General features: G+C 47.3%; 1 protein-coding gene across 10 annotated transcripts in view; it reads right to left on the bottom strand.

The window, feature by feature from the left end:
* The window catches only part of scube1 (signal peptide, CUB domain, EGF-like 1), a 143,765-nt gene that overhangs the window by 59,276 nt on the left and 60,021 nt on the right, over positions 1 to 24,468 (bottom strand). For 5 of the 10 annotated variants that reach the window (XR_005036127.1, XM_036944605.1, XM_036944606.1 and 2 more), the window contains exons 5-8: positions 16,181 to 16,306; positions 11,067 to 11,183; positions 8,643 to 8,696; positions 3,961 to 4,050 (exon numbers count right to left, since the gene is read on the bottom strand). Coding sequence is in view for 9 of the 10 variants with exons in the window: in XM_036944605.1 (XP_036800500.1) it covers positions 3,961 to 4,050; positions 8,643 to 8,696; positions 11,067 to 11,183; positions 16,181 to 16,306 (387 nt within the window). In the remaining variant the exon portion in view is untranslated. The remainder of the gene's footprint in view (positions 1 to 3,960; positions 4,051 to 8,642; positions 8,697 to 11,066; positions 11,184 to 16,180; positions 16,307 to 24,468) is intronic. The other 5 variants (XM_036944611.1, XM_036944612.1, XM_036944613.1 and 2 more) reach the window with 2 other exon arrangements.

Here is a 24,468-nt window from a genome sequence, read left to right as displayed (position 1 = left end):
ACGAACTGACTTGATGGAAAGGTGTCATTCTAAAACGGTGCCACAGTAAGGCCATTCTACTGCCAATGTTTGTCTATGGAGATTGCATGGCTGTGTGCTTGATTATATACACCTGTCAGCAATGGGTGAGGTTGAAATAGCTGAATCCACTAAGTTGAAGGGGTGTCCACATACTTTTGTATATATAGTGTAGCTTGTCTGATGGGTGCTGTAGAGTATGGCAGTGGACCCCTGCAAACATCCCACTCAGGTAGGTGTGTGTGTGTGTGTGTGTGTGTGTGTGTGTGTGTGTGTGTGCATGGGGCTGATAATGGGTCAGACTGATTTATACTACTGAAGGCAATGGGCCCTATAATTAGCTTAGCGTGAGTCCTGCTCAGAGCCCCTCTCCTGCTCTGATGAGCCAGGCCCGCCCACCCCCAGGGCAAGAGGCTGCACACAGGAACACAGACCCGCCGCCCGCCCAAACACACTCTGATTGATGTACTGGACATGCAAAGCCTACCCCCGAACAGCCCCTCTGAACCCCCTTCCCTCTCCCACCCCTGAATGTTTCTGTCTCATGCACACTGTATTGCAACTACGCTACAAAGGCTAACACTCTTCTATTCACAGCCATCCTTTCCACTTCCCTATGTCTCAATTTCAACATGCTGAAGCTGAGAGGAAGGTGGACAGGGTAACACCTATTTTTTGTAAAGGGGAGTAGGGGATTGGGGGAGTTTCTGTGGGAGACATTCTGGGGGAGATTGACGGTTGGAGGGACCCGTTCAAGGGAACCAGCTCTCATCTCCGTGGTGACAGATGAAGATTACTCGTCTGTCTTGTTTGTGTGAGCAGCGGCAGCAGGGCCAGTGGTGTGTTGGCTGAGAGCCAGTACAAATCAACAGAGACACCCCTGACTTGCCCACCAAATACCCCCATCATCACACCCTTCCATCTCACTGTCTCTCTGTCTGTCTCTCTCTCCTCATAAGATACCTACCATGCTCACACATGCTCTGGGCAGACTTGACTGATCTGCTCTGCTGACGTCAGGAGTGAAGAGATAGAGAGTGGGTGCACACACACACACAAACGTACCTCATACTCCTCACACAGGCAAATGCTGACCAGGCAAATCTCCATGCAGGCCCTTCTCTCTCTCTCTCTCCCTCTCTCTCTCAGTAAGACACATGTTCTATTGATTAAGAGGGAGTCATGAGAAAAGAGGAGTGGTTGTGCTTTATTAAGCATCATGCCAAGTCTCATCAACCCTCCACACACATACTGACTGAGCTGTAGGGGCACGATCGTCTTTCAGCAGGGCCTAGCTAACAGGATCCCCCTTCACTGTTGTCATGGGCACCTAATCCAGCTGTCAGCGCTGCCCTCGTCCTGAAATCACGCTATCCATACATCTGTCCTAGGTGAGTGGTTTACTTGGACTCCTCAGCAGCCGAGGTCTGTGTAGCTATAGCACTACACTCTCTCTCTCCCGCTCTCACACCCAACCTCATCAAGTGTCCAGCACACGCTGGTTTAATCCTAAATGAGTAGAACTTTGACAAGACCTGGCATTTTCTGTGCTAGAACTTTCACATTCTTCACTCTTTCCTCTCACTCTCTCTATCAGGCTTTTCTCCATCTATTATTTCATTATAGCCCAGGTTCCAGTTGAGTCTGTCTTGATCAATCTGGGCTCCAGTGATATGGGACAAAGCCTATGGCTGTGTCTGCAGAGAAAATAGCAGCAGCAGACGCACAGAGAGAGTCAGGAACGCTGTGTGTCAAACCAGGCAGACGAATGGAGCACGGTGTCAAATCTAACAGACGTTCAGGGCTGTTCTAAAGACTTCCATAGTCTCCATGGCAACCAGACTAATCAGACCTGTAAAGTATAAAAGGAAACTGCAAATAAAAAAGTTGGGATTAAAAACATCTCAATAACACAGGTCATATAAATGAGAGCTGGGGGTTATAGACAGTGTTGGAATGAAGGGGAGGAGCATCAACAGTGACATCATCAGGTATGAAAACAACAGGACTGAGTCAGGCAGGGGAAAGATTCCTCAACTGATGAAAGATGAGAAGGATGGAAAAGTTCACTTTTAGAGGAAATAGGTGGAGTTTTGTCCCCCCCCCCCCAATTTACAGGCCAAAGTCGTCACCTGTTGAAGTAAGATCTGCCTCTGTATGGGAGAAACCTGCAGGCACCAATCCATAACAGTAACAGTATATACAAGTTCAGGATGTCTGAATGTCTGACTGATTTGAGTCTCCATGCTGGTAAACAACGTACATTGTACAGGATCCATTTCTGCCTTTGAAAACAAAATAATGTAAAATAAAGGAAACAGAACCATAAGAAACCAAGATGGAAACGCTGCCTCGAGGCTCCCAGGTTTAAGGAAGTGCAGTTTTAGTTAGATATTAGTGGGGGTTCACGCGTTTAGTCTGGTTTAGTGGTTAGTCCAGATTAGTTGAGATATTTCCATTAAAGGGAGAAATATTGAAACCACACTTTAACAGTCAGGTGGAAGTTCACAGGGGGTTGGAGCTCTGAAAGAGGGAAAAGAAAAGGTCACAGGGACAGACTATGTACAGAATGGTGTTATCTAGGAGTTGATTGGCATACGTTGTCTGAGAACCATGTCGTTTGTCACTTCTCACCAACCCTGTGGAGTGATTTTCCTTCAACAGTCAGTCACGACTGTTGAAGGGATGCATCTTCCTCCACTGAGTCAGGAAAGGGTTGACTATTCACGCTTTTATTCATTTGTGCATTCATTTAATTTGTTTTATACTAATTGACTGAGTCATCCGTTGATGAACCTACAGTGTAGATACAGTATCTGGAGCCTGTCTCTCATCGACGGTGTCCAGGGTTTGTATGACACCTCTTTATGCCACGATGTGGCTGTTTGAGTGATAATGCTCACTTGGAATGCAAGTACTGTAGGCCAAATGAGTGCATACTTGAGGAGTAGGGTGGCAGTCTGAAACGGGAAGATGGCGAGGGGCATATGGTGATAATGAACTGTGAAGGGCCCTCTGAAAGACATCCCCTGGGGAGTAGGGCTTCAGATATGATGGTACTGCAAGGGTCAGGCTAGGACACGTAACTGGCTGAGATGGAAATGATGCTATAGGATGGATGGGAAGTTAAAGGTCACCAATATTAAAGACGTATGTGTCTATTCAATCAAAACCGTTATCTGGAAGAAGGCAAGGCAAGCACTGCAGTAGAGTTTGTTGAGTAAATGAATCCAAATGTATAATTCTCACAACATAAGATCGATGATTTGTCTTCACCCGGAGACTTCCAGACGGTGGATTTGATTGAATGAAGCACTATGTCATCCAAAGAGACTCTGCTGATAGAGACCCTTCAAATATACTAGCTCTCATGTTCTCCACGGCAACGCCAAAGATATAATGGGATGGAACGGCTCCTCGTGTACTGTTCCCTCCAAGCCATGAGTATCATCATGGGGAGGGGGAAGGAAGGACTGAGGGTGTTTCAGGTATTACAGGAAGATTTTCGCCTAAATTAGTAAACATGAAACCAAAATGGTCCAGTGTTCTTCAAGACCTTATTCGTTGACCATTAACTTTCCGTTATGTGTAAAGACTCTGCAGTACCTGAGGAGGGGTGCCTGACCACCAGTCTAATCTTTGGAGGGATGTGTAGCTGCCTATAGGGGTAACTGTCAGTTACTGTGGGAAATCTAGAGAACATGTATCGTCTGCCGAGACGGGCGATGGGGAGAGGTGGGAGCAGGGTTGGAGAAGTTTACCAACACCTTGAGGGTGGACATAGAGGGTACCAGGGACTCATAAAAATAAAAATGTATTTAAGAGAGAGAGAGAGAGAGAGAGAGAGAGATAGAGAGAGAGTGAGAGAGAGAGAGAGAGGAAAGGGGAGGATACAAGCACAAGCGCCATGGCAACACATAGAAAGAGGAAGAAAAGAGTTACCCATAAGAAGCCGCCGTTTCACCCGCTTGTCCACATCAGCTATTGACGTGGCATTGAACTCAGAGCTCTCAATTGCAGCCTCATCTCTCTCTAAAACACAAGTGACAAACAATGAGCAGTAAGGTTAATGAAAAGCCCAATGTCCACCGCCCGCTGCCGCCCGAGACGTCAAGTCAGCCCCTCTTGGCGTTTGAGCAAAACCAAAGCCAAGAAGCAAGAAGCCATGAAAAGGCGCCAAAATCCCTGTTAGAGTGTTAATCCCAAAAACAAATCCAAAAGTCTCAGATAGCAAAAAAACAAACAAAATAAGTTGAAATGAGGGTAAGGGTGGGGGTAGGGGACAAAAATAGCAGTTCAAATAAAAATATAATTTAGGGGGGTGGGGGAGTTGGTTGTTGTAGCCGTTGCTGTTTCTGTCTTCCATATCAAACGGCCACACACACTCAGCAATGGTTCCCTCCCATCCGAAAAGGAGGAAGAGGGGGAGGAGGAAAGGAAGGAGCAGTAGAGGGAAGGATGAGCAAACATGTCCAAGACAAGCTGCATGAGTGTTGGGTAAGAAGCAGGGGGGTGAGGATGACAACAGAACGGGTAGGAGGCTATGCTAGGCACCAGATCAGACAGACACTACAGAGGGAGGGAGCAACTACAAGGACTTCAGAATGACAAAATGAAAGAAAGAAAGGGATGAGAGAGAGAAAAAGGGAAGAAGAAGAGAGAGGAAATCCCGTCCCATCGTGGTCCACAATGGGAGAAGTAAACGGGAGGAGGAACACTCATAAATAAATGGGGTTGGGGACTAGTGGAAGGGGGAGCGATGGAGAGGGCATGCACAGAGGAGAAGGAGGTCGTCTGGGGGCAGCGCTGGTTGCCTGTTTGTCTATGGAACACATCACAACTGGCTTTAACAGTCAACACTGGAAACCATGTTCCCAAGCTGGGGGGTGGAGGGAGGGGTAAGAAGGGAGAGGGGAAAGCCCGGGTGTTACGGTTAAGATGAACATGCAGATATGCAGCTGAGAAAACGCTGTGTTGCAGATATGCAGCTGAGAAAACACAGATATGCATTAGCAGCCACTGTGTTAGAATGGATGGGCTGTGGTGATGAGCGCTACTGGGCCTTGGGAAGAGAGGGAGTCTTTCACTGGGATGTCAGAGTCATTAGGCTCTGAATGAGAGCATCTCTCTCTGAAGCACTGAATTGGGGGGGGGGGGGGCAGGTCACTGCCACTCAGTACAATAGAACTAGGACTGTCTTTGATGTACAAAGTCCTACGGAGGGGGATTTTGAGTGAGGGGGGAGGAAGGGGTAACTAAAGCCCCCCCTGGTCACCCCTGGCTTGGCCCGTTACTGGTCTTTCTCAGGCGGTTAGTTTGGGAAGGATTGGTGGACAAAGTGAAGGACTCTCTGAAGCAGTGTTCACAAATGAATGGAGGCTTTCTGACTCTCAACTAACGGTTAGGTGTGTGTGTGTGCATGTGTGTGTATATGAATGTGTGCATGTATGTGCGTGTGTGTTTATGCCTGTGTGTGTGTGTGTGTATATGGGCGACTGGGCAATTATGTGCTGTTGTATGGGTGTGAGTGCTTGTGAGTGTGTGCATGCTTGAGTGTGAGGGTGCGTGCACGTGTGTATGAGCGTGTGAAAGTGTGTGTGTGTGTGTGTGTGTGTGTGAGTGGGTGGGTGGTTGTGTAAGAAAGGGTGAGGAGGAGGAGAAGAGAGGACTCCAAGACTCTCCTAAGGGGCTAAGGAATCCGCAGTTATAAGGTCCATTTAGAGGAGGCCTTCTGAGGGGGGATGTTTAGAGAGAGAGCAGAACTTACACAGGAAATAATCACTGAAGAGAGGGAGGAATGAATCCACAGCAGTACACTACAGCTAAGAGGGGAACAGTAACGGTAACCAGTAACGATGCACTGTAAGAAAACAGGGGGACAAGTGTTGGTTGCTATTAATGTTACCGCAATTCAAGGAGGAGGGAAAAATGAAAGAAAAATACAAATCTGAATAAAAACAAAACGGAAATCAAAGGGAAAATGCAGAACAGTAGGATCTCCCATGCAGCCGGACAGACAGAAACACAGACAGGCAGAAGGGTTGCATAGATTAGTGACAGAGGTATGGTGAGGACAGACGGACGCACAGACGGACGGCCTGACAGACACGGAGAGCGTGTCAGATTGAGAATGCATGCGGCTGGCTGGGATGACGGCATGACGGAGGTGTTATTGAGAAACAGGCAGGGTTACGTCTCTACAGGTGGATGAGGGAGGAGGTGCTGATGGGTGGGGGGTGACGTGGGTTTTGGGGGTTGCCACAGTAACAGGATTTTGTTTGCTGGTTGAGGCCGTTGTACTGTTAGAGGGAGGGGGGCATATTTCAGGTTGGAGGAGGGGGGGTTGTTTGGAGTGATGTTTGTTTTTGTTTTGGGTGGGTAGCTCTATGTAACGTTAGATCAGGCTGCAACTGAGATGTTCACTCTAATCCTGTATCATTGTTTTATTAGTTCCCCCCAGTCTTTAATTCAATTCCCTTTAATAATCTTAATTCCTTTAAGGTAAGGATTTAATCCTTTTTGAATTGAATTTGAACATGGATGCTCAGACAAGACAGGCAATCAGTAACTATCACCAGAAAGCAGGAGGAGGTAGGTAGGGAGGAAGAGGAGGAGGAGGAAGAGGAGGATCACCAGAGACAGCACTACACAAAGGTGGGTCAAAGGTGGGCCCAGTGACAGAGCAGTTGGGACACTCAGACCAGGAGCCTTTCCTCTCGCCAGAGAGAAAAAGACACGGGACAGAGGGAGAAGGAGAACAGAGTTTTTCATTCTTTCAGAGGTCTTCCTCTTCTTTCGTGGATTTCGTTGTTCCTCGCATGGCTGGAAAGGAAAAGGTTATGGGCACAAAATGAAGGCAGTTCTGTGAGAACACAGCACTGATGATACTGTATAGTAGAGATCTGTTTGTGGGGAGAGAGAGAGGGCTTCTCCAGTGTTCTAGTACAGCAGGAATGACAACACACAGAAGAAGGGGTTTATTTGTGACATGACAGAAGACCTGTGTGTATGTGTGTGTGTGTGTGTGTGTGTGTGTGTGTTTTAATTCCAGTTAGAACAGGCATTGCAGGGATCATCAACTAAATTCTGCCGCAGCCAATTTTTTTCTTGAATGGATGTTCGTGATGCCGGAACATAATTACAAATAATTTGTAGACCGCAAAATGACCGCAAGAAGCCCAAACAGATATAATATTTGACTAAAACAATCATTTCAAACATTGCTTAATACTTGGGAACAGATTTGCTAAATTTAAATGTTACAGTATTATGTCCAACAATGAAAAAAATTAAATAATAATAATAATATATTTTTTTATTTGCTCTGAAAACTTTTAGGGCCAAATAAAACCACCAGTGGGACAAATTTGGCATGCGGGCCTCCAATTGGGGAAACCTGAGGTATTGTGTTCAAATGCATCTGATCTTAGTCAACTCCAGAAATGGTTTAACTCCTTCTGGGGGCATCTGTACAGACTTTGACTAACTGGCATAATGTAACACAAGAAAAAGAGTTTGTGTATCTGCCAATCTGCTTTAGCTTGCCACGGATTTTGCAACTCGGTGGGATAAACCTTGTTTAGGAGCTATGGAGAAACAAGGGAGTCTGTAAATCACTGTCTCGTTACGGACAGACAGACACAGCCAGGCTCCCTTCGGAACACTCCGGGAACGTTCAGGAACGTCTCTGTGCACCCAAAAAACACTGGAGCATTTTTTTCAAAGGCAGAAAAAATCAGATTTGGTACGCCCAAGCTTCCAAACTTCCGAGCCAAATGTGGGACTGGAGTCCGTTGGAAGGAAGGCAAAGAAAAAAATTATGAAAAACTATTTTACTTACCTGGAACCTCTCATTTATCTCAGGCAAATTCCCCCAGAAAAAAAATCATGAACATTTCCTCTCTGTTCGGCTTCAGAGCCACCATAGCCACGGGATACGGCCACATTGACAGCCGGGCGTAAAAGTTAGCCATTTGGCAAACAGTGGCATGCAGGCCTGGCGTCTTTCAGGCCTAGCGATGGGCATGAGTTACACTGACTTGGCTAGTTTTCCAGGGTAATGAAGATGATGAATGTGTTTTTCAACTTCTGAGACTTCTCAACTATTCATTTTCCAGTTTCCACCACAGCCCTACCTAGGGATCAAACCCCCAAACCCCCTCTATTCCTCCTTTCACTCCCTGACAAGTTAACACACTACTACTACACTGACTACTCTGTCGGCAGTCAAAGTGCGTGTTTGTCTGGGAGTGTGCATACAGGTACAGGTGTAATTGTGTGATTGAAAGAGAAAGACAGAGACAGAGAGAGAGAGAGAGAGAGAGACAGAGAGAGAGACAGAGAGAGACAGAGATAAAGAGAGAGAGAGAGAGAGAGAGAGAGAGAGAGAGAGAGAGAGAGAGAGAGAAACAGACAACCAGAGAGAACAACACATAAAGGAATGAGACACTGATCATACAACTCTCCTCTGTCACATGGCAAATCAGCTATTTTCAACATGCACCGGAAGCTGTTTTATTAGTACACATTTAGATGGGGAGAATTCTTTACTCCCTCTTCTCCCCATGCCACGATCTCCAAAAACAGGGTGAGCAGTCTTCAGGCCCCAGACAGGAAATAATCACCATCGTCATCGTGAAACTCCGGGCGACATTTTCGGGGTGCAACAGAGCACAGATCTGTGCAAAAATACTGTAAAGCTCATTATAATCTGGCAGCTGGATTACAGATCGTTGAAGAAAAATGTATAATTGAATCACACTGCCAGATTATAATAAGGTTTACGGTATTTTCACACAGATTTGTGCTCTTTTGCACGGCGAAAATGTCGCCCTCCATCTCTATTCAATTACTCACAGTTTCAAGTTACTCACATGACTGTGTATATTTGCAAGAAAAAAAGAAACATTTGAATGCACTTTAAGGCTGGTTGATTATCTAGAAAATGTAAATGTGTTACTGCGCTCTCTCTAACGCTCTCTCACTTTTCCTGTCCATCTCTCTCTCTCTCTCTCTCTGTCTCTCGCGCTCTCTCTCTCTCTCTGAATGTATCAGTGGCTCAATCTCTCCCCCTCTGTCTTTTGTTGTGAGTGTATAAATAAGATGAGGCCGGGGTAGGGAGAGAGGGCTCAGGGGTGAAGTTAACTCATCCCAAAGCCCTTCTCACCAGTTTCTCTCACACATTTATAACATCTACTGCAAAACAGATGAGAAATAACAGCTTTAAGATTAATATGTTCTCTAATGTGCGCTGAGTGTCAGGTACCAGTCAAAAGTTTGGACACATACTCATTCAAGGGTTTTTCATTTGTAGAATAATAGTGAAGACATCAAAACGATTAAATAACACATATCGAATCATGTAGTAGCCAAATAAGTGTCAAACATATCAAAATATATTTGAGATTCTTCAAAGGAGCCACCCTTTGCCTTGATGACAGCTTTGCACACTCTAAGCATTCTCTCAACCAGCTTCATGAGGAATGCTTTTCCAACAGTCTTGAAGGAGTTCCCACATATGCTGAGCACTTTGTGGCTGCTTTTCCTTCACTCTGCAGTCCAACTCCTCCCAAACCATCTCAATTTGGTTGAGGTCGGGGGATTGCGGAGGCCAGGTCATCTGATGCAGCACTCCATCACTCTCCTTCTTGGTCAAATAGCCCTTAAAAAGTGACAGTCCCACTAAGCACAAACTAGATGGGATGGCGTATTGCTGCAGAATGTTGTGGTAGCCATGCTGGTTAAGTGGGCCTTGAATTCTAAATAAGTCACAGACAGTGTCACAAGCAAAGCACCCCCACACCATAAGACCTCCTCCTCCATGCTTCACGGTGGGAACCACACATGCAGAGGTCATCAGTTCACCTACTCTGTGTCTCACAAAGACAAGTCAGTTGGAACCAAACATCTCCACATTTGGACTCATCAGACCAAAGGACAGATTTCCACCGGTCCAATGTCCATTGGTTGTGTTTTGTGGCCACAGAAAGTCTATTCTTATTATTGGTGTCCTTTAGTAGTGGTTTCAATGCAGCAATTTGAACATGAAGGCCTGATTCCTTTGAACAATTGATGTTGAGATGTGTCTGTTACTTAAACTCAGTGAAGCATTTATTTGGGCTGCAATCTGAGGTGCAGTTAACTCTAATGAACTTATTCTCTGCAGCAGAGTTAACTCTGGGACTTCCTTTCCTGTGGTGGTCCTCATGAGAGCCAGTTTCATCATAGCGCTTGATGGTTTTTGCGACTGCACTTGAAGAAACATTCAAAGTTCTTGACATTTTCTGGATTGACTGACATGCAGGTCTTAAAGTAATGATGGACTGTCGTTTCTCTTTGCTTATTTGAGCTGTTCTTGCCATAATATGGACTTGGTCTTTTACCAAATAGGGCTCTCTTCTGTATACCCCCCTACCTTGTCACGACACAACTGATTGGCTTAAACGCATTAAGAAGCAAAGAAATTCCACAAATGAACTTTTAACAAGGCACACCTGTTAATTGAAATGCATTCCAGGTGACTACCTCATGAAGCTGGTTGAGAGAATGCCAAGCGTGTGCAAAGCTGTCATCAAGGTAAAGGGTGGCTAATTTGAAGAATCTCAAATATAAAATATTGGTTACTACATGACTCCATATGTGTTATTTCATAGTTCTGATGTCTTCACTATTATTATACAATGTAGAAAATAGTAACAAATAAAGAAAAACCCTGGAATGAGTAGGTGTGTCCAAACCTTTGACTGGTACTGTATATGATTTGAGAGTATTGAGGAAGATGATTGCTTGAACAAAAGTGTATAATGTGTGTGTCAATTTAGAGTCTACACTGTTATGTATAGAAATTGAGGAGAATGTGTGTGCCTCTCTCTCTCTCTCTGTGTGTGTGTGTGTGTGTGTGTGTGTGTGTGTGTGTGTGTGTGTGTGTGTGTGTGTGTGTGTGCGTGTGTGCTACATAAGTGAGTTTGTGTGCCTGTATGTTTGTGTGTGTGTGTGTGTTTGTGGCAGAAACTACTCAAAGAGATGAAGTACAGTCTGTTGTCACTCACCGATGCAGGTCTTGCTGTCTGAGTGCAGGGCGTACTTCTGGTGACAGCCACAAACCGGCCCCACATCCGTATCGTCACACATGTGCTGGCAGCCTCCGTTCCCATAGTTACACGTCACTGGCAACATACAAGGATTGTAAGGGAGCGGTATAGGCCTACACCCCCACACACACACACACACAAACATACATACACACACCCTGACTATATACTCAAATACCTTACACCAAAAAGAGAAATCTGTTTTTAAGTGCTTGGACAGACATTAATTCACTGTGTGCTGCTTCTTATGATCTTCAGACACAGTCCCCCAACAATAACAGTGAGAAGGCCCCAGAGTACATTCCTAATGTAGGGTAATAAAGTAGCAGAATGTGAGCCGTGACCGGAGCCGGCCTCCCTCTGTTCCCTATACTCTCTGCTCTCTTCATGACAGGTGACATGGGTTCACCAGACACTGGGTTGGACCAGGACACAGAGAGAGAGAGCAAGTGAGAGAGATGGAGAGAGAGAGAGAGAGAGAGAGAGAGAGAGAGAGAGAGAGAGAGAGAGAGAAGAGGGAGCGAGAGAGAGAGAGAATGAAATAATAACATTGAGAGAGAGAGAGTTATAGGCAGAATAAAAACAAGGAAGTATTTTTATGGGAGTATAATCATACGTATTGAGACCTGTTAATGTCCCCTGCTCTGATGTTAACAAGCTTGTCCTGGAAGAAGAGAGGGGGAGAAGGGGGGGTGGGTTGGAGAGGAGAAGAGAGAACAAGAGAGAGAGAGAGAGAGAGAGAGAGAGAGAGAGAGAGAGAGAGACAGAGACAACCGAAGAGAGGAGCTAAAGCTCATCAAGTCCCCCAGTCAGTCATTGATCCGCATCTCCAGCCCAACCCAGAGCTTTTATCACAAGTTTACTACAGCACTGCTGAGAGTAGAGTGCGTGTGTGAGTCAGTGTGTGTTTGCGTGTGTGTGAGTTAGTGTGTGTGTGAGTTAGTGTGTGTGTGTGTGTGTGTGTGTGTGTGTGTGTGTGTGTGTGTCTGTGTATGTGTGTGTGTGTGTTTTAATTCCAGTTAGAACAGGCATTGCAGGGATCATCAACTATATTCTGCCGCAGCCAATTTTTTTCTTGAGTGGATGTTCGTGATGCCGGAACATAATTACAAATAATTTGTAATGTGTGTGTGTGTGTGTGTGTGTGTGTGTGTGTGTGTGTGTGTCAGTGTGTGTGCTACAGCTCCGCTACAGCCGACACTCCGCTGTCGAGCATTCCTCTTCACACCGCAAATGAAATACTAACGTTCCGACTCATAACAAACCCTCTTCCTCTTCGGTCGGTGGGACACGTTTTAAAGGGTGCCGTTTTTAAGCAGAACAAAATGTGTTACCAAATAAAATGTAACTAATAAAAAGCTTATTTTCCCCTCCTGAATGGTTACTGTGAGTGGAATTTAAATTCCATGGCTCAGGTTGCTTAGGGCACAGGATGAAAATAATATGATGGGACGTTTTTTTTTAAACATCCTTAATATGCTTTCATGAAGGTTCAGATTGTATTACATCTGGCTACCGAATGTATCATTTTCTGGCCTCAGTGATAGCTAGCACTGGAGTATAAATCAATTCTGAAAACCCACTGCAGTTGTTAGCTAGTGCAGCCTGCCTCTCGCAGCGTGGTGCTGCTATCTAAGCAATTTGGGATGATGTGTTCTATGAGATACTGGTGTGGCAGAGCACACTCCCTGAGAGAGAGAGAGAGAAACATATATATACATATATTATAGAGAGAGAGAGAGAGAGAAAGAGATATATATATATATACACACAGTTCAAGTCGGAAGTTTACATACACTTAGGTGGAGTCATTAAAACCCGTTTTTCAACCACTCCACAGATGTATGGTTAACAAACTATAGTTTTGGCAAGTCGATTAGGACATCTACTTTGTGCATGACACAAGTCATTTTTCCAACAATTGTTTACAGACAGATTATTTCCCTTACACTGTATCACAATTCCAATGGATCAGATGTTTACATACACTAAGTTGACTGTGCCTTTAAACAGCTTGGAAAATTCCAGAAAATGACGTCATGGCTTTAAAAGCTTCTGATAGGCTAACTGACATCATTTGAGTCAATTGGAGGTGTACCTGTGGATGTATTTCAAGGTCTACCTTCAAACTCAGTGCCTCTTTGCTTGACATCATGGGAAAATCAAAAGAAATCAGCCAAGACCTCAGAAAAGCAATTGTAGACCTCCACAAGTCTGGTTCATCCTTAGGAGCAATTTCCAAACACCTGAAGGTACCACTGTACAAACAATAATACGCAAGTATAAACACCATGGGACCACGCAGCCGTCATACCGCTCAGGAAGGAGATGCATTCTGTCTCCTAGAGATGAACGTACTTTGGGGCCGAATAGTGCAAATCAATCCCAGAACAACAGCAAAGGACCTTTTGAAGATGCTGGAGGAAACAGGTACAAAAGTATCTATATCCACAGTAAAACAAATTCTATATCAACATAACCTGAAAGGCCGCTCAGCAAGAAAGAAGCCACTGCTCCAAAACCGCCATAAAAAAGCCAGACTACAGTTTGCAACTGCACATGGGGACAAAGATCATACTTTTTGGAGAAATGTCCTCTGGTCTGATGAAACAAAAATAGAACTGTTTGGCCATAATGATCATCGTTATGATGGAGGAAAAAGGTGGAGGCTTGCAAGCCGAAGAACACCATCCGAACCGTAAAGCGCGGGGGTGGCAGCATCATGTTGTGGGGGTGCTTTGCTGCAGGAGGGTCTGGTGCACTTCACGAAATAGATGGCTTCATGAGAAGGAAAATGATGTGGATTTATTGAAGTCAGGTTTGTAAGCCTCCTTGCTTGCACACGCTTTTTCAGTTCTGCTCACAAATGTTCTATAGGATTGAGGTCAGGGCTTTGTGATGGCCATTCCAATACCTTGACTTTATTGTCCATTTGGAAGACCCATTTGCGACCAAGCTTTTACTTCCTGACTGATGTCTTGAGATTTTGCTTCAATATATCCACATCATTTTCCTTCTCATGATGCCATCTATTTTGTGAAGTGCACCAGTCCCTCCTGCAGCAAAGCACCCTCACAATATGACGCTGCCACCCCCGTGCTTCACGGATGGGATGGTGTCCTTCTGACCCACTGGAATTGTGATACAGTGAGTTACAAGTGAAATAATCTGTCTGTAAACAATTGTTGGAAACATTACTTGTGTCATGCACAAAGTAGATTTCCTAACCGACTTGCCAAAACTATAGTTTGTTAACAACACATTTGTGGAGGGTTTTAATGACTCCACCGAAGTGCATGTAAACTTCCGACTTCAACTGTATATACACTGCTCAAAAAAATTAAGGGAACACTAAAATAACACATCCTAGATCTGAATGAATGAAATATTCTTATTAAATACTTTTTTCTTTACATAGTTGAATGTGCTGACAACAAAATCCCATATACATTATCAATGGAAATCAAATTTATCAACCCATGGAGGTCTGGATTTGGAGTCACACTCAAAATTAAAGTGGAAAACCACACTACAGGCTGATCCAACTTTGATGTAATGTCCTTAAAACAAGTCCAAATGAGGCTCAGTAGTGTGTGTGGCCTCCACGTGCCTGTATGACCTCCCTACAATGCCTGGGCATGCTCCTAATGAGATGGCGGATGGTCTCCTGAGGGATCTCCTCCCAGACCTGGACTAAAGCATCCGCCAACTCCTGGAAAGTCTGTGGTGCAACGTGGTGTTGGTGGATGGAGCGAGACATGATGTCCCAGATGTGCTCAATTGGATTCAGGTCTGGGGAACGGGCAGGCCAGTCCATAGCATCAATGCCTTCCTCTTGCAGGAACTGCTGACACACTCCAGCCACATGGGGTCTAGCATTGTCTTGCATTAGGAGGAACCCAGGGCCAACCGCACCAGCATATGGTCTCACAAGGGGTCTGAGGATCTCATCTCGGTACCTAATGGCAGTACATGGAGTACATGGAGAGCTGTGCGGCCCCCCAAAGAAATGCCACCCCACACCATGACTGACCCACCGCCAAACCGGTCATGCTGGAGGATGTTGCAGGCAGCAGAACGTTCTCCACGGCGTCTCCAGACTCTGTCACGTCTGTCACATGTGCTCAGTGTGAACCTGCTTTCATCTGTGAAGAGCACAGGGCGCCAATGGCGAATTTGCCAATCTTGGTGTTCTCTGGCAAATGCCAAACGTCCTGCACGGTGTTGCCCACCTGTGGACGTCTGGCCCTCATACCACCCTCATGGAGTCTGTTTCTGACCGTTTGAGCAGACACCTCCTGCTGGAGGTCATTTTGCAGGGCTCTGGCAGTGCTCCTCCTGCTCCTCCTTGCACAAAGGCAGAGGTAGTGGTCCTGCTGCTGGGTTGTTGCCCACCTACGGCCTCCTCCACGTCTCCTGATGTACTGGCCTGTCTCCTGGTAGCGCCTCCATGCTCTGGACACTACGCTGACAGACACAGCAAACCTTCTTGCCACAGCTCGCATTGATGTGCCATCCTGGATGCGCTGCACTACCTGAGCCACTTGTGTGGGTTGTAGACTCCGTCTCATGCTACCACTAGAGTGAAAGCACCACCAGCATTCAAAAGTGACCAAAACATCAGCCAGGAAGCATAGGAACTGAGAAGTGGTCTGTGGTCACCACCTGCAGAATCTGTCTTGCTAATTGCCTATAATTTCCACCTGTTGTCTATTCCATTTGCACAACAGCATGTGAAATGTATTGTCAATCAGTGTTGCTTCCTAAGTGGGCAGTTTGATTTCACAGAAGTGTCATTGACTTGGAGTTATATTGTGTTGTTTAAGTGTTCCCTATATTTTTTTGAGCAGTGTATATAGAGAGCGAGAGAAAAAGAGAGGGAGAGAGAGAGAGAGACAGAGAGAATAACACAACAACACGGTTGGAACACAGAACTACAATTTATGGCTTTGACCTTGGCTCTGGAGTGGGTGACTCCAACCGGAACCACTGTCCAAAGCTCTCATATATAATTCACCACAGGGCTGTTTAGGGCCCCTAGGGTGGAGTGATAGCCCGTGGAGGGTACGTACATGTACAGTCTCTCTGGTTTTTTGCCAGCTCGAACCCGGGCCGGCACTCGCAAGCCACGCCCCCCTTGGGGGTCTCCCTGCAGATGTGGGCGCAGCCGTGGTCCTTGTTCATGCAGTTCATTCCATCTGTGGAGGGAGAGAGACGGAGGGAGATGGAGGGAGAGAGACAGAGAGGGAGAGAGGGAGAGAGAGAAAGAGAGAGAGAGAGAGAGAGAGTGAAAGACAAATCATATTAGTGGTAGATGGGTCTGTAGACCTGTAGTTGAGGACCAAAGGTCTTTGTAGGAGCCCTGCAAGGTTAATCAGATGACTGTCTGATTTGGCTCATCCTACAGCCCCATGTGACAGAGGAGAACGAGCCATGCTAGAAAACATTGATGGGTAATGGTTGCAAAATTCTGGGATCTTTCAATACATTTTCTGGTTTTCCAGAAATCCTGGTTGGAGGGTTCTGGATGTCCTACTTATTCCCTCCTGATTCTGGGAGTCCTCCAACTGTGATTTCTGGAAAACCAGGGAATTTATTGAAAGTTCCCTGAATGTTGAAACCCTATTGATGGGATCATAACCATGTCTGACTGATTGACTGATGGGTTACGAGCCTGGCAGACAACAGTTGGACTAGTGGGCTGATGGGAGAAGGGCAATTTAAACATCCTCATTCACAACAATGAAGGGGGTGAAGTTCCATCTCCATCACAAACAGACTACAGACTCCTCGAGAGTGATGTGCTGTGAGTTTTTTATGAGCAAAATAAATGTGTTAAACATTCCTGCCACAGCCTCCCATTCCATCCTCACTGGGGATAGCACAGAGGCGTCTGTCTGTCTGTCTGTCTGTCTGTCTGTCTGTCTGTCTGTCTGTCTGTCTGTCTGTCTGTCTGTCTGTCTGTCTGTCTGTCTGTCTGTCTGTCTGTCTGTCTGTCTGTCTGTCTGTCTGTCTGTCTGTCTGTCTGTCTGTCTGTCTGTCTGTCTGTCTGTCTGTCTGTCTGTCTGTCTGTCTGTCTGTCTGTCTGTCTGTCTGTCTGTCTGTCTGTCTGTCTGTCTGTCTGTCTGTCTGTCTGTCTGTCTGTCTGTCTGTCTGTCTGTCTGTCTGTCTGTCTGTCTGTCTGTCTGTCTGTCTGTCTGTCTGTCTGTCTGTCTGTCTGTCTGTCTGTCTGTCTGTCTGTGTGTGTGTGTGTGTGTGTGTGTGTGTGTGTGTGTGTGTGTGTGTGTGTGTGTGTGTGTGTGTGTGGGACAAGAGACAGGCGTGAGGGGGAGAGAGGGACGGGGGCTTATCAAACGGAGGCCTTGGACCCCAATGTTTTCCTTCCCTAATTGCACAAAGCCGGTTTCATGCTCTCTGACTTCCTGGCTGAGTGCACTGAGGGTCAGGGGAACATTAAGGATAACACCTTAATTAAAGAGCTGCTCCCAGACACATATTCAAAACGCACACACTCAAACACGCACACGCACGCACGCACACACACACGCACACACACACACAGTCAAGTCCCAGTCAGAGAGCATACACCAAGATCAATTAAGCCTCTTAGTGGTTCGACACAGTTCAACTCCCTCCTCCCCCCCAGTCCTCCTCTCCTCTCCTCCCTCCACAGTTCAGTGGTGATCTGAGGTTCTTTCCTGTCAGTCCTAGTGGCTGTACATCCCACCCCCTTCTATCTTCCACCCGTTTGACTTCAGCCCCAGCCCATTGATTCACACAGCAGCAAGGCGCGCTAATAACTTAAATGGCCCTGTATTTACAGAAGAGAACAGAAGAGAACAGAAGAGACTTTGGGGGCCCGGACTCTCCAGAGAGGAGTGGAGCAGGAAAACGCAGCCAAAGATATCATTAGGGTCCGGGAAGGGCCTGGAAAATTTACACAGAACGTTTGAGAATATTTTGGAATTTCTCCTCGTCGGGAGCAGGGATCAGATGATGAATGTCTTACGTGTGAGTGAGTGTGTGTTGAGTGATGAGTGTAAGTATGAGTGTGGGCGAGCACGTCAAAGTTACTTAGACACCTAGATGTTCTTACAAGAAACTATATTTTTCATCAAAATAAAATCCCAAATGATCATTAAGGTGACATGTCTAAGGTGACATGTCGGGCAGAAGAAAAGAGAGATGGATGGAGAGAGAGGGAGGGCACTAAGAGGATGGAGAGAGAGGGAGGGCACTAAGAAGATGAAGAGAGAGGGGGAGTGGGTCCTCCTCTAAAGAAAACATCCCTGGGACTTCAACACCCACGGAATGCATTCTCTCACAAGGGACGTTTACCAAGACAAAACCACCGTCCCCCCCCCAGACACCCCCTCCACTACATCCTGGTCCTCTCCAAAACCCTCAAAGAGCACTGGGCAGCCCTTTCTGGATTTCTCTTTGTGGTGTGGTGAGAGTAACAGTCCCTGGGGGCCCTTCATGTGCCTCATTAGGGGCCCAAAGTATCTCCTTGGATAGGGGTGCTAGGAGTCCCCTTCACAGACAAGTCTACCACTACCATCCTAAAGCATCTCCTTTCTAAAGACTCCATCTGAAAGATTCCCAACTCATCCAAGGTGTTCAGGCGACACGGTGGAAAAATTGAACGAATAAATGCTACATTTTCATATATGTGGAGTGAAATGCAAAGTTACACTTGTTCCTGTACAATCAATGTATTTTGGTTTATGCAAGTGCATACATTTCCCATTTGAGTTATTCTTTAAACGCACTGAAAATAAACTCGCATCGGATAGGTTAGGAAACGTTTCCGTGTGGAAAAGGAATATCGGTGGCCACCTCAACCCACAGCCCTCACAACACAACAGTTGACAAGATATACGCTGTAGCTGTTTTAAAAAACGAAATTCAGAAGTAAGAAGTGTGTACAACTTCATCTATAGTCAATTTAAACTTGGGTGAAGTCAAATAAAACTGGGAAAGGGAGAAGGTGGAGAGGGACCCCTGGACTCGCACAATGTGATGAGATGGCTGGCTGGAGGAAGGCCTGGGAGGGAGGCAACTGAAATGTTCAGTTATCAAACCTGAAGTCCCAACGTGACGGGCCGATAAACGTTCTACCCACAACACATGTCGAGCTCTGACAAACTCCGTTTGTGCTAAACGTCAATGACAGATAGAGAGGGGGGTGTGGGGGAGGGAGGGAAGGAGAAAGAGAGACAGATAGAGAGGGGGGTGTGGGGGAGGGAGGGAAGGAGAAAGAGAGACAGACAGAGAGGGGGGTGTGGGGGAGGGAGGGAAGGAGAAAGAGAGACAGATAGACAGGGGGGTGTGGGGGAGGGAGGGAAGGAGAAAGAGAGACAGCTAGAGAGGGGGGTGTGGGGGAGGGAGGGAAGGAGAAAGAGAGACAGATAGAGAGGGGGGTGTGGGGGAGGGAGGGAAGGAGAAAGAGAGACAGACAGAGAGGGGGGTGTGGGGGAGGGAGGGAAGGAGAAAGAGAGACAGATAGAGAGGGGGGTGTGGGGGAGGGAGGGAAGGAGAAAGAGAGACAGATAGAGAGGGGGGTGTGGGGGAGGGAGGGAAGGAGAAAGAGAGACAGATAGAGAGGGGGGTGTGGGGGAGGGAGGGAAGGAGAAAGAGAGACAGACAGAGAGGGGGGTGTGGGGGAGGGAGGGAAGGAGAAAGAGAGACAGATAGACAGGGGGTGTGTGGGAGGGAGGGAAGGAGAAAGAGAGACAGACAGAGAGGGGGGTGTGGGGGAGGGAGGGAAGGAGAAAGAGAGACAGATAGACAGGGGGTGTGTGGGAGGGAGGGAAGGAGAAAGAGAGACAGATAGACAGGGGGGTGTGGGGGAGGAAGGGAAGGAGAAAGAGAGACAGATAGACAGGGGGTGTGTGGGAGGGAGGGAAGGAGAAAGAGAGACAGATAGACAGGGGGGTGTGGGGGAGGAAGGGAAGGAGAAAGAGAGACAGATAGACAGGGGGTGTGTGGGAGGGAGGGAAGGAGAAAGAGAGACAGATAGACAGGGGGGTGTGGGGGAGGAAGGGAAGGAGAAAGAGAGACAGATAGACAGGGGGTGTGTGGGAGGGAGGGAAGGAGAAAGAGAGACAGATAGACAGGGGGTGTGTGGGAGGGAGGGAAGGAGAAAGAGAGACAGACAGAGAGGGGGGTGTGGGGGAGGGAGGGAAGGAGAAAGAGAGACAGACAGAGAGGGGGGTGTGGGGGAGGGAGGGAAGGAGAAAGAGAGACAGATGGAGAGGGGGGGGTGTGGGAGGGAGGGAAGGAGAAAGAGAGACAGATAGACAGGGGGTGTGTGGGAGGGAGGGAAGGAGAAAGAGAGAGACAGACAGACAGAGAGGAGGGTGTGGGGGAGGGAGGGAAGGAGAAAGAGAGAGACAGACAGACAGAGAGGAGGGTGTGGGGGAGGGAGGGAAGGAGAAAGAGAGAGACAGACAGAGAGGAGGGTGTGGGGGAGGGAGGGAAGGAGAAAGAGAGACAGATAGAGAGGAGGGTGTGGGGGAGGGAGGGAAGGAGAAAGAGAGACAGATAGAGAGGGGGGTGTGGGGGAGGGAGGGAAGGAGAAAGAGAGACAGATAGAGAGGGGGGTGTGGGGGAGGGAGGGAAGGAGAAAGAGAGACAGACAGAGAGGAGGGTGTGGGGGAGGGAGGGAAGGAGAAAGAGAGACAGATAGAGAGGAGGGTGTGGGGGAGGGAGGGAAGGAGAAAGAGAGACAGATAGAGAGGGGGGTGTGGGGGAGGGAGGGAAGGAGAAAGAGAGACAGATAGAGAGGGGGTTGTGGGGGAGGGAGGGAAGGAGAAAGAGAGACAGACAGAGAGGGGGGTGTGGGGGAGGGAGGGAAGGAAGGAGAAAGAGAAACAGATAGAGAGGGGGGTGTGGGGGAGGGAGGGAAGGAGAAAGAGAGACAGATAGAGAGGGGGGTGTGGGGGAGGGAGGGAAGGAGAAAGAGAGACAGACAGAGAGGGGGGTGTGGGGAAGGGAGGGAAGGAGAAAGAGAGACAGACAGAGAGGGGGTGTGGGGGAGGGAGGGAAGGAGAAAGAGAGACAGATAGAGAGGAGGGTGTGGGGGAGGGAGGGAAGGAGAAAGAGAGACAGATAGAGAGGAGGGTGTGGGGGAGGGAGGGAAGGAGAAAGAGAGACAGATATAGAGGAGGGTGTGGGGGAGGGAGGGAAGGAGAAAGAGAGACAGATAGAGAGGAGGGTGTGGGGGAGGGAGGGAAGGAGAAAGAGAGACAGACAGAGAGGAGGGTGTGGGGGAGGAAGGGAAGGAGAAAGAGAGACAGATAGAGAGGGGGGTGTGTGGGAGGGAGGGAAGGAGAAATAGAGATAGATAGAGAGGGAGAAAAGGAGATGAAAAAAGGGTCAAGCGGAGACAGAGAAAAACAGACGGAGACAGACAGAGAGAGAGACACATCTCAGCGAGTGTGGAAGAGAAAAGAGTTTGAAGTGAAACGGTAAGGGTTGAGTTGAGAGCAGTGCTGACTGTTCCATTACAGCTCCCTGTCCTCATTGTTATGACTGGGGAGGTCAGTGGGTCCAGAGCTACTGAATCACTCTGTAGTGAAAGAGAGGAAAGGAGGTAGCAGTACTGTAGTGGTTGAGATGAGGTAGTAGTACTGTAATGGAGGAGAGGAGGTAGTAGTTCTGTAGTGGAGGAGAGGAGGTAGTAGTACTGTAGTGGAGGAGAGGAGGTAGTAGTACTGTAGTGGAGGAGAGGAGGTAGTAGTACTGTAGTGGAGGAGAGGAGGTAGTAGTACTGTAGTGGAGGAGAGGAGGTAGTAGTACTGTAGTGAAGGAGAGGAGGTAGTAGTACTGTAGTGGAAGAGAGGAGGTAGTAGTGCTGTAGTGGAGGAGAGGAGGTAGTAGTACTGTAGTGGAGGAGAGGAGGTAGTAGTACTGTAGTGGAGGAGAGGAGAGGAGGTAGTAGTACTGTAGTGGAGGAGAGGAGAGGAGGTAGTAGTACCGTAGTGGAGGAGAGGAGGGAGTAGTACTGTAGTGGAGGAGAGGAGGTAATAGTACTGTAGTGGAGGAGAGGAGGTAGTAGTACTATAGTGGTTGAGAGGAGATAATAGTACTATAGTGGAGGAGAGGAGGTAGTAGTACTGTAGTATAGGAGAGGAGGTAGTAGTACTGTAGTGGAGGAGAGGAGGTAGTGGTACTGTAGTAGAGGAGAGGAGATGATGTAGGAGTACTGTAGTGGAGGAGAGGAGGGTAATAGCACTGTAGTGGAGGAGAGGAGAGGAGGTAAGAGTACTGCAGTAGAGGAGAGGAGGTAATAGTACTGTAGTAGAGGAGAGGAGAGGATGTAGTAGTACTGTAGTGGAGGAGAGGAGGGTAATAGTACTGTAGTGGAGGAGAGGAGAGGAGGTAGTAGTACTGTAGTGGAGGAGAGGAGGTAGTGGTACTGTAGTAGAGGAGAGGAGATGATGTAGTAGTACTGTAGTGGAGGAGAGGAGGGTAATAGCACTGTAGTGGAGGATAGGAGGTAGTAGTACTGTAGTGGAGGATAGGAGGTAGTAGTACTGTAGTGGAGGAGAGGAGGTAGTAGTACTGTAGTGGAGGAGAGGAGAGGAGGTAGTAGTACTGTAGTGGAGGAGAGGAGGTAGTAGTACTGTAGTGGAGGAGAGGAGAAGAGGTAATAGTACTGTAGTGGAGGAGAGGAGGTAGTAGTACTGTAGTGGAGGAGAGGAGGTGGTAGTACTGTAGTGAAGGAGAGGAGGTAGTAGTACTGTAGTGGAGGAGAGGAGGTAGTAGTACTGTAGTGGAGGAGAGGAGGTAATAGTACTGTAGTGGAGGAGAGGAGAGGAGGTAGTAGTACTGTAGTGGAGGAGAGGAGGTAGTGGTACTGTAGTAGAGAGGAGAGGAGGTAATAGTACTGTAGTGGAGGAGAGGAGGGTAATAGTACTGTAGTGGAGGAGAGGAGATGAGGTAATAGTACTGTAGTGGAGGAGAGGAGGTAGTAGTACTGTAGTGGAGGAGAGGAGGTAATAGTACTGTAGTAGAGGAGAGGAGAGGAGGTAGTAGTACTGTAGTGGAGGAGAGGAGGTAATAGTACTGTAGTAGAGGAGAGGAGAGGAGGTAGTAGTACTGTAGTGGAGGAGAGGAGAAGAGGTAATAGTACTGTAGTGGAGGAGAGGAGGTAGTAGTACTGTAGTGGAGGAGAGGAGGTAGTAGTACTGTAGTGAAGGAGAGGAGGTAGTAGTACTGTAGTGGAGGAGAGGAGGTAGTAGTACTGTAGTGGAGGAGAGGAGGTAATAGTACTGTAGTGGAGGTGAGGAGAGGAGGTAGTAGTACTGTAGTGGAGGAGAGGAGGTAGTGGTACTGTAGTAGAGGAGAGGAGAGGAGGTAATAGTACTGTAGTGGAGGAGAGGAGGGTAATAGTACTGTAGTGGAGGAGAGGAGATGAGGTAATAGTACTGTAGTGGAGGAGAGAAGGTAGTAGTACTGTAGTGGAGGAGAGGAGGTAATAGTACTGTAGTAGAGGAGAGGAGAGGAGGTAGTAGTACTGTAGTGGAGGAGAGGAGAATAGGTAATAGTACTGTAGTGGAGGAGAGGAGGTAGTAGTACTGTAGTGGAGGAGAGGAGGTAGTAGTACTGTAGTGGAGGAGAGGAGGTAATAGTACTGTAGTGGAGGAGAGGAGGTAATAGTACTGTAGTGGAGGAGAGGAGGTAGTAGTACTGTAGTGGAGGAGAGGAGAAGAGGTAATAGTACTGCAGTGGAGGAGAGGAGAGGAGGTAGTAGTACTGTCGTGGAGGAGAGGATGTAATAGTACTGTAGTGGAGGAGAGGAGATAGTAGTACTGTAGTGGAGGAGAGGAGAGGAGGTAGTAGTACTGTAGTGGAGGAGAGGAGAGGAGGTAGTAGTACTGTAGTGGAGGAGAAGAGAGGAGGTAATAGTACTGTAGTAGATGAGAGGAGGTAATAGTACTGTAGTGGAGGAGAGGAGAAGAGGTAATAGTACTGTAGTGGAGGAGAGGAGGTAGTAGTACTGTAGTGGAGGAGAGGAGGTAGTAGTAATGTAGTGAAGGAGAGGAGGTAGTAGTACTGTAGTGGTTGAGAGGAGGTAGTAGTACTGTAGTGAATGAGAGGAGGTAGTAGTACTGTAGTGGAGGAGAAGAGGTAATAGTACTGTAGTGGAGGAGAGGAGGTAGTAGTACTGTAGTGGAGGAGAGGAGGTAGTAGTACTGTAGTGGAGGAGAGGAGAAGAGGTAATAGTACTGTAGTGGAGGAGAGGAGGTAGTAGTACTGTAGTGAAGGAGAGGAGGTATTAGTACTGTAGTGGAGGAGAGGAGGTGTAGTACTGTAGTGGAGGAGAAGAGGTAATAGTACTGTAGTGGAGGAG

This window comes from Oncorhynchus mykiss, chromosome 15 (genome assembly GCF_013265735.2).
Source record: "Oncorhynchus mykiss isolate Arlee chromosome 15, USDA_OmykA_1.1, whole genome shotgun sequence".
Lineage (NCBI taxonomy): Eukaryota > Metazoa > Chordata > Actinopteri > Salmoniformes > Salmonidae > Oncorhynchus > Oncorhynchus mykiss.
Note: the sequence above shows the minus strand (reverse complement) of the source record. Positions and strands in the feature narration are given on the sequence as shown.